Source organism: Neophocaena asiaeorientalis, unplaced genomic scaffold (assembly GCF_003031525.2).
Source record: "Neophocaena asiaeorientalis asiaeorientalis breed wild unplaced genomic scaffold, Neophocaena_asiaeorientalis_V1.1 scaffold104, whole genome shotgun sequence".
NCBI lineage: Eukaryota > Metazoa > Chordata > Mammalia > Artiodactyla > Phocoenidae > Neophocaena > Neophocaena asiaeorientalis.
The window spans coordinates 65,715-75,655 of NW_020175679.1; the positions used below are offsets into that span (position 1 = coordinate 65,715).

The 9,941-nt window shown below is 53.9% G+C and overlaps 1 protein-coding gene across 1 annotated transcript in view; it reads right to left on the reverse strand.

The window, feature by feature from the left end:
* Positions 1-837, reverse strand: part of IRX1 (iroquois homeobox 1) — a 9,088-nt gene extending 8,251 nt beyond the window's left edge. Inside the window, exon 1 of the mRNA XM_024731975.1 lies at positions 556-837. Within this exon, the coding sequence (XP_024587743.1) occupies positions 556-837 (282 nt within the window). The remainder of the gene's footprint in view (positions 1-555) is intronic.
* Between the last annotated feature and the right edge of the window lie 9,104 nt (positions 838-9,941).

Here is a 9,941-nt window from a genome sequence, read left to right on the forward strand (position 1 = left end):
GGGGGTCCTCGCAAATTGCGTGACCCCGCGGGCAGCAGTGCAGGAGGGGTCTGCCTCCCCGACCCGCGCGCCCGGCGAGCCATTCCCAGCAGCCCGAAGTTTAAGGCAGACTTTGCAGTCAGACCTAGGAAAATGGACCCTTTAGATCAACGGCCCCGCGGAGCATGAAATTTGCAGCCCCCGACTCCTCCATGTGACACCCACTGGGCAGGAGCCTAAGAGGACAGCATTTATTTTAAGCCCAGGGACACCGCTCTCTTCAATCCTCCATTATGCAACGCAGGAAGAAAAGTGCTTTTCTTTCGGTGCAAATGAAATGAAAACTTTGGCAACTTATGAAAGTCAAAGCAAACACCGTTTCAGACGCCAACAATTATTTCGCCTTCATTTTTTGTTTAATTTCAAATTTGCGCTCAAGCCTCTAAGAGACCCCTCGGCCTGTCGGATCTCCATTGTTAGGTTTATTTTGACCGCCTCTACTACGCTTTGAAGGGTTCAGATACAACTGCAAGAGCCCTGCCAAAGAGGGAGAAAATCGAGTCTCCCTGGCTCTGCCCAAAACTCCTCCCGCGGTGGCCGCGCGAGCGGCCGGGCCACGGGTGCGGGCCCGAAGGCCGCGGGCTCCTTCCCCGCCGGCCCCCGGGGCTGTCTGACAACCTGTCGACGCCGGTTTACAGCTGTCGGACACCGCAGCTGGCCGTTTCGCAGCCGAGGTGTGTCCTGCTTGCTCACAAAAAACACCTCGGCGCCTGCTTTTCCACCGTTCGGGCGGCGGGGAAGGGGCGGGCGGGAGCGCGATGACAGCCGGCGGGGAGCGGCCTCTCCTCCGAGGTCCATGCTGCCTTTGGCTCCCCGGGTCATCTTTGGCGGAAGTGCCACGAAACCGGCGTGGAGCGACACCCCGACGCGGGCGTGGCGTCCCCGTGGCCCCCACTAGGTATTAACAGGTCATCAGGCAGGGGCTAGGCTGGCCTCGCTGCACTTGGAGAAGCGGGAAGCGTCCGATCCCTGCAGGCTTTTCCAATTGTGAAAACTTTGAGAAAGGGCAACCCCAGCTGGGAAGCCACTAGCTTGGGGGAAGCAGATGGTCGGTTCTTGGGGCTGAGGGGAAAGGACCATTTTTCTTTGCGGAGAAAGGACCACTGCGGCCGGGAGGGAAGCAATCCGCCCCCACCCCGGCGATGGGAGAGGCCAGCCTGGCCTGGACCCCCTCGTTTGTCCACTAGGTGAGCAAAGGAAGGAAGTAAACTTGTGTGGAGCGCGCCGGCCCGAGGCGGCGCCGCGACCAGGCCGGGCACCGGGTTCCCTCTCCTCCCCCCGCCAGAAGAGCGGCGAGCGACCCGGCCGGGCAGAGCGCGCGCTGGGAGGTGGCTCCGGATTGCCTGGGGTCCCGTGGGGCTGGGGCGCAGACGGCGAGGGCAAGGTCCTCCTCGCCTCCCTGTGCCCTGGACCTCTCGGGCAGGCCGCTTCTGCGCTGCGCTCAGTGGCTTGGTCCTGGAGGCCAAGAGGGGGAGCGCACCCAGGGTACCTCCCTGGCCTCCCGGGGCCGCTTTGCGCTCCATCTCCTAAGCTGCAGCCGGCGCCAGGCGTGTACTCCCTGCTGCTGCGTTCGGGCACGCGGAACCCGGCGGGAATTTCCTCCAGGGACCTGGGTGGCGGCCTCGTTTGGGGGCCGTTTGGGGCAACAGAACTGAGGCCATGCCCCCAGAATGCTGTGATGCTGGTGACCTGGGACACCTGTACCCTGGACACCGACCCGATCACCATCCTCTAGTTCCCTTTTCCAGCAGCCCCAACCTACTAGGTCCAAGGACTCCCCGAGCATCAGGAAAGATCCCGTTCCCCCCATCTGAGGGCCTGAGGACAGTCACAAAGCCACCACCTATAATTAGCGACAATAACGCCCATAATAGTAATTACTAATTACCAGCTGTGTAATCAGGCTCTATTTTCTGTGTTCAGAGTCAGGTTTTCTTCCTGTTCATAACGTCCTCCCTCTTCTCCAACCCCTACCCCCACCCCACTAACCAGTCCCTGCTCACGCCAGAAACCCCTTGCAACTGCCTGGGCTCCTTTCCTGCTCTGACAGCTTCTGGGGGGCCGCAGGTGGTCAGTCCTGCTCTGGGAAGCCCCTAACCACAGCTTCCTCCTGCTGCCCAGCCCACCACCCTGCACTTCCCAGCTCCCTCTCCCGCAACTCCCTCTCCCCAAAACAAACCGACTGGCCATCCCCACCGCTGTCCTGTTTAGCAAACTCCAGTGTCACATTTCACGGTGACAGGTAAATACAGGTGAGATAAGCCCTCTTGTGTGACTTGGAGAACCAGGTGGAATGTAAGCCCAGAGAAAATACTCAGTGTCAAGATTCAGCCACAGGGATGAATCACCTGCCCACCTCCTACCTGCAACAGCCCACCTCGACTCCCATCACACTGTAGCCCTCACAACCTGGGGGGAGATGGAGGGAGACAGGGCAGCAGGCTTTGTCCTGACCCTCAACCAGCCCAGTAGTGCCACCCGCTGTGCCTGGTCTGTGCCACCTCCTTTCTGGTCATGAAGAGATTGTAGGTTCCTGAAGGCACCTGGGAGGTGAGTGGGAATGGCACACCAGAAATGGTGCCTGAGGATAAGGAGGTGATGGGGGAACTAGTGCCAGAAAGGCCTGTGGCCTTGCCCCCAGGGAGCCCTGGAGAGGTGCCTGTGGCCTTTCTCTTTCCCTGAGGGGTCAGGTGCTGGGATCCTAATGGAGCCTGGCAACCACCACTCCCCATCTCTTCCCTGCTTTCTCCTTGGCCCTTTACCCCAAAACTTGCACGTGGAAAACTAGGAAGCAACGTCGACAAAAATTAAAATTAAAATTAAAAAAAGAGGAAATCTGCTTCCCATCGTGGAGAGGGGGAGGGGCAGAGAAGGATCTAGAGACTTGCTGGCTCGACGTCTTCCCACCAGCCCTCTACTCATTTTTATCATCAAGCGGTCAAGGAGGGCCCAGGAAGGCCCAGGGTGCCTGAGCCAAGACAGCAGGCCCTGTGCCCGGACCTCGGGCTGACTTAAATAACCGCCTAATGGATCCAGAACTTTCCCCAAAGAGGCCGGCCCAGTGCACCACCTAAGCCGTCTGACGTCCAGTGCTGTCACTCTGGTGGCCCAAAAGGTGCGGAGTCAAGAGACGGACCAGCCTGGTCCTGCGCCCGGACCCGCGGGCACCGGAGGGGTACGCAGGCTGCGAGGCTTCGGCTGACCCGCTGTCGAAAACCGACGGCCTGGGGCCCTGCTGCTCAAGATGGGTGACTGGGGAGAGACCCGCTTCTCAGATCTTCAACCACCGTCCCCGCCTCGCAAGGGGTTGCTCAGGCAGGCCGGGCCACTGGTCTGGAAGCCTCGCCGACCAGAGCGTCCCCCGACCCTGCCGCCACCGGTCTTCACTGAGCCGGAGGCAGGGCCTGGGAACGGTGCAAAGCCAGACCTAGGGGTCGCTGCGCTGCCGAAGTGGAGCTCCGCCCGGGCGGTGTCCTGGCTCGGGTCTGGGAGCCCTGTGCTCAGTAAGGACCCCCACTCAGGGACCCGCGGCATTTGGCCCCATCGCAGGCGCGACCCCGCGGAGCTCAGCAGGGGCAGTTGCCGGGACCCTTTGGCTGGAAGGCCCGGACCCTCTGCGCGCCGCAGCTGGGACGTGGGCCTCTGGGTGCACTCGTGTGTGTGCGTGTGTGTGTGTGTGTGTGTATGTGCACGGCGCTTGTGTGCAGACTAGGCTCCGGAGGGAGATGACTCTGGTGGGCGGGGGAGAGAGGGCCCGGGGCTGTATTTGAGCCAACTCGATGGAAAGTTTACTCGCTCCTTTTCATTATTGGGGGTGGACGGTGCTAGTTTTCTAATAGGAGGGAATCGTTATCACCAATCCGAAAAATATCGTGTCCTTTTTCTTTCCCCAGCCCCTCGATAAAAGCTCATCCAGCTCTCTTCCCTCCCCCTGCCCCCCACATATTTACATAAGGATGAGATTAAACCAACCAAACGGCATCCTCATTTACAATTTCATTTCTTCTGAAATAATTCTCCACCGATTTTGAGGCGTTGCTGACCTAGGTCTCTGAAGAAGAGGAGGAAGCTCGTGGGGAAACAGCCCACTCCCTGGAGCCATCACAGACTTGCCTTTGGCGCCGAGAACCGGGCGACGCAGATCCGACTCGGGGATGCAGCCGTCGTCGCCTTGACCTCATCGCCTGCCTTTCAAAATGGCCATTATTTACTTTGCAGATGCCAGGGCTACAGCGCTGGGCCGCAGCTCGGTGGCAGGGCGGGGCGGCCTGACCCTGGTCCGCGCCTCGCGACTACGGCCCGTCCACCCGCCCCGAAGCTCGCACTCTGATTTTTGAGTCTTGTTAAACACTCATTTAAGACTTAGTTTCTCCAGCGAGATCCAGCCAGAAAGCCACCCCGCTTGGCGACAGCGAGGCGAGTGTCAAACAGTCCCGGGCAGCTGAGACCCTCCCCGGAGCGCCCAGCTGTAACCCGGGCGCCCATGGGCGCCAGGCCAGGAGGTGGGTCGGGCCGGCGACTGTGATGCCGCGGCCCTCTCGACCCCGATCCCTGTGTGCCGGGCCTGCCCGCTCCTGCCGCTGCACGCTCAGACCCACGCGGGCGGCCGACTGGGGACACCCCTGGTGCCTCCTGGCCAAGAGTAGCACCCAGCTAAAGTCCTGAGCGCGCGGGACTGCGGAGACCCAACGGCGAGACGTGCGCGCCTGGGCAGAAGTAGCCCGGGGGGGGCCGCGGAGGAGACGCCAGGAAAACCAGGGGAGCAAAACGCCCAGAGGCAAAGGACGCGGGACGGTGACATGCTCAGGGCAGTGCGCCGCACGGTCTGCCATGCAGAACGAGTGTCTGGATGTGCTGGGGGCTTGGCTCCCTGGAGCGCGGCGGGCGGGAGGGCGAAGCGCGGTCCGGCGCCCGGAGCCTCCCCAACCGGCCTGCGTTTCCCAGGGTAGACAAATGGGCCACAGTGGCCCGGCCTGGAGTGTCGCGACGTCGCCGTCCCCGAGTGTCGGAGGAAGTGAATTACATGCGTGAGCACACACGTAAATATTTTATAAACCTCCCCTTAATTAACCAGATTGTTCCCGTTAGGCCTCCAATATGAGCCACGGCAGTGGTGTGCGGGTTTTCAGGGTTTATAATTTGATGTCACCAGACGGTTGCGCGGGGGCAGAGGTGCGATCGCCGTGCCAGCTGCACTTGTATTTATTTGTTTTTCTCCTGTGTTCCTGTAGGGCGCCATTATGCAGTTTTTAATTAGTTTGTGCTTGTAGTTCACCCGTCCCAAATCAATGCCATCCCGGAGCACGGCGATGTAAATTCTCGCAGTACAGGTGTAGCTGCCTGCTCGGGAACACGGAGAAGCGCGTGTCTGACAAATGAAAGCCGGGCGGCCGCGCAGCCGACTGTCAGCTCTCGGCAGCCGAGAGGCGCAGATCAAAGCCATAGGGGACTTTTGCGCCTCCGGAGCGCCTCGGTGGCGGCGGCTCCTAATGCCATTAGAGGGAGGCGGGCCGAGCACGGCGTGGGGGACAAAGTGACTTTTCATTTTGCTTGAGTCCTGGGTTTCCTGGGCCGGCGCTGGCCTCCGGCGCGCCCTGGGCGTGGGGCCTAGGTGGCGCGGGGGACCCTGCGTTAGGCTCGCGCCCCGGACGCCCGGCTGTGCGCGCGTGCACGTAACTAGCGCAGGAGGTAGGTCACTGCGACTTCCTGTGGGGTTCCGCAGCCTTTCAACACAGAACCCAGAGCTAACAGCCCGAAAACCTCGGGAATCCCCAGGCAGGAGAACCTCACCTCCACCCCCAGGTCTTGGTAGTTTCTCTTCTTGAAATGACCTCTGTGCAGTGCGAGTACATCTATTCTTCCAGCCACCAGGGAATTCTTCCAAAGCTTTTTTTTTTTTTTTTTTTTTCGGTCGGGAATAAGAGATTGCTCATCTTTAACTAGACCACATAGAAATTATGATTCAACAGCAGTGTGTATTTAATTAGAGTAATCTCACTTGAATTTAATTACCTAGTGAATTATTTGTTTAAAAAGTAGAACGTCTTGTTTGCCAAGTGCAGTGCAGACCTCTGATAAGAACTTGCGTTATAAGGACATTACAGTTTAAAAAGAGTCATGTATTAAGGCTTATATTTTAACTCTTTGAGTGTGTAACTGTTACTGTACCACTCAAACACCAACTACCATCATCGCGGGAAGGATGTGGGGAGGGCAGAGGCGTCCTATTAGCCAAGCAGAGGTTCTTTTCTGTCATGTGCACATGTCCCCTTTGAAATTAATATCCTCCAACGTTTCCTCATACAAGTCTATTTTTAAACTTATTTCGTTTTTCTTTCAGACGCGTTTTTTTTGTTGTTGTTCCCTAGTGCCAGATGACAGGTGCCTACTAGAAGACTCATTTTAAGATTAGTATTTGCAATGAAGTGGTGCATCCTTCAGGAAAACTCCAGCCCAGTTCCTCTGGGCCCCTGAGGCGTCCACACTAGCTGCAGGAAGGCTTTCTGGGGTCATCGAAGTTTAGAGGAAGGGAAGCTACGGTGGCCCAGACTATCATCTCATTAATGCCTAATTCCTAAATTATGGAAGGATTTCATCGTCTCTTGTTTTGCAAAAGCAAGAGCAAAGAATCCCAAGCCGTGCCATCCTTTCTGATGGGCTCTGAAGCTGACTTGTCTCTGGCTAACTGTAACACTGGTTGCAGCTCATACAAAGTTTATGACTGGGGTCGTTGGGGAGGAGTGTGACCTGTTGGAAATCTAACAGGATGGTTGTTTTCTGTGGTCAAGTTGCTTCAGCATCAGGCTGCTTCGTTTCCTCCTCTACCCTGTGTGATGGACAGAATTTTCTGTCCCTGTGTTGTGGAATTTCAGCAATGTATATATGGGATGGGGGGTGGGTGGCCCAGGGAGTGTTTCACCCTCTCACTAAAGAGAGAATAGGAAAGGAGAACAAATCAAATACACTTGGTTGAATTCCATTGTTATTTTCATCAATGGCTCATTAATCAAATATTTACTTTAATTGCAGGTTTGGGCGGTATTCTCGCATAAATGTTAAATATTAATAATATAGTGTTCAACTAAGTAGGAATGGGCTTAAAAGAAAAATACAACATTTTGATAAAAATTATTAAGTTGTTTTTTTTTAGAGTCCCTAATTTTTATCATAGCTATGCATTTTAAAAGTGATGCTTTAACAACCAGTAGTGGTTAAATTATAATATAAACTTAATCACATTAAATTATGGTTACAGTAACATCTTTCTTCCTAAGAAACAGATCTACATGAATACCTATTTTCAACTTAGTTATAAATTTACTTCACATATTCTTCCAAATAACAACTGACAAAACAACCAGAAAGGAAATGAGATAATAGCCTAGGGATGATAATACATTTCTTAGATCTGAGTAAATCCAAAGATGATTTTCTAGTAAAACCCTCAAAGAAAATGGTATGTGAAGGATAGAAGAAGGGAAATACTAAATGGCATATTTATGTTGGGCTCTTCCAAAAATGTTTGAAGTTTAGACCAAATAGTATTCTATCTCCCATGTGTCCCTCTCAGCCCTTAATCACTTATATTGTTAAAGATAAAACCTACCTACAAGAAATACCTTTTTAAAATACCAATTGATAAATACAGGCCCACATAACATCCTAGGTAGAAAGTTTCATCTTTCATGCATAATGTGTGGACTGGAAGTCACTGGTTGATAGGTTAAAATCTGTTCATTTAAGGAGCATCCGATCAACAAAAATGCCCCACAGAGGACTCTTTGGGAGTTCAGGAGACAGTTTCTCGAAGTTCTGAAGATATGCAGAGTCCACCAGCATCTTCCAGGACCATTCTCATAGAAGAACAAAACTGAGGGTATGAAACGGGTCTAAGGGGAGAAACGTAAAATATCCCTAGACCAAGGGGGCCCTCATCTGCTTTTGCACAGACGTCACCTCACACTATAAGGTCACCCAGGGCTGTCTCCAGAGCTGCTCCAGAGTTCAGGGTGTTTGGCTGGAGCTCTGCCAACTCCATCCCTCCTTTGCCCATGCAAGAAAAACTGCACAGAGAAGGCTCAGGCCTCTCGACTTTGCATCATCTTTGGGGGTGTTGAGTGAGTATGGATGGAAGGTGGGAATGATGTTCAGAGAGACAGAAGAAGTGGAGGAGGGAAGGTTTTCTTCTCCCAGATACACTTCAGAGGATCCTTTGACCCAAAGGACATGACACCCCCATGACCAAGGAGGAGGCCACTCTGGACAAAGCCCCAGGTCAGGACACTTCCTTTCTCTAACCTCCGCGTGCATGCCCTTCCCAAGCTCCTGGTCTCAGCGGCCCTCCTAATGCTCTCCTGATGAGGAAGGTTGCCAAAATGTACTGTCTATGCCACCTACTCCAGTCTCCGGGGCTCCCTCCACCCTCCAGTGGAAACACACATGGCCTGTGGTCCACCCTCCTGGGAATAAGCTCAGTGACTGGCAGGCTCATCATAGCTCCTGATTAGACCGAGGAGGGCTGTCAATGGACAGAGGTAGGGGACCTTAACCTCTTGTACAGGGGATATTACATTTTAATAGAGGACCATCCATGCATTGACCCAAAGGTCCTAGGAGAGATCCACACTCTGGATGGAGGACTGTGGGGGGAAGGGTGGCCCTTCCCTATCACTCTTTGAAGAAAAGAAGGATTAACACCCTCTTGGCCAATGATGGCTGCTTCTCAGATGCAGCTGATGGCAGAACCAAGTTTGAAAGAGACCTTCAGAATCCTGCCGTCTGTCTTAGGCTGCTCCGGCTGCCGTGACATAATACCACAGCCTGGGTGGTGTCAAAAAGGGAAATGTATTTTCTCACAGTTCTGGAGGCTGAAAGTCCAAGATCAAGGTGTCGGCGTGTTTGGTTTCTCCCTCCCTAGCTTGTAGACAGCTTCCTTTCTGTGTCCTCACGTGGCCTTTTCTCTGTGCCTGGATATTCCTGGTGTCCTCTGTGTGTCCAGATTTTTCTGTTTAAGGATAACAGTCAGGCTGGATTAGGCCCACTCAGATGAGCTCATTTTAACAGAAACACATCTTTAAAGCCCCATTTCCAAATACAGTCACATCCTGAGGTGCTAGGGGTTAGGCATCTTAGGGGGACACAATTCAGCCCAGAACACCATCCATAGCCACGTGTCCCTGCCGCAACTCCAAACAGCATCAGGGGTTATTAGCTGAAGCTGCATTCATTTCTGACGCTGTAATCCATCCTTCAGTTTGGGGGCAGAAACATCTTAAAGAAGCTCCAGAGTTTTCCCTTCTTCAATTTTGTAGACAGCAAGGGTGTCTCCATTAAAACCAAAAGTGTGTAATGTTCAGGAGGGTATTATATTCCCTGTATGAACACTTTCAGGTGTCGGTTATTATCAGAGGTTGAAATCTCCCACCCAGTTTGTTTCAAGTCTAAAAGGACTTTCCAGTTTACATGGTTCGTAAACTCTCTGGACAACGGCCTTAGTTGTGAAGCAAGTATGTTCCGAGCCCCTTGTGACTTCTGCTTTGTCCCCACTCCTCCCAGGCCGTCTCAAGCTTAGGAGGCTGGCTTTGTCCCAGGAGGCTCTCCAGAGCCCTGCACCCTCCCTATAATTTATTGCAGGAAAATTTCAAATGTGTCAGTGAAACTTTGTTTCCCAGATTTCACTAAAGAGGGAAAGACTACAGTAGCTAAGCCCCTGACTCGAATTAGCCTGGGTCCCAAGGTCGAGGGTTAGTGTATGGACATACGTCTGTGATGGAGAGAGAATTGCCAGAAAAATGGAAAATTTGAGCCCTATTCTGTCTTCCATCAGCAGCTGCGCCTCCCTGCCAGCGGATGCATTATCAGTGTGGCGGTGAGGTGGTGGGAAAGCATCAGTGATCATTTTA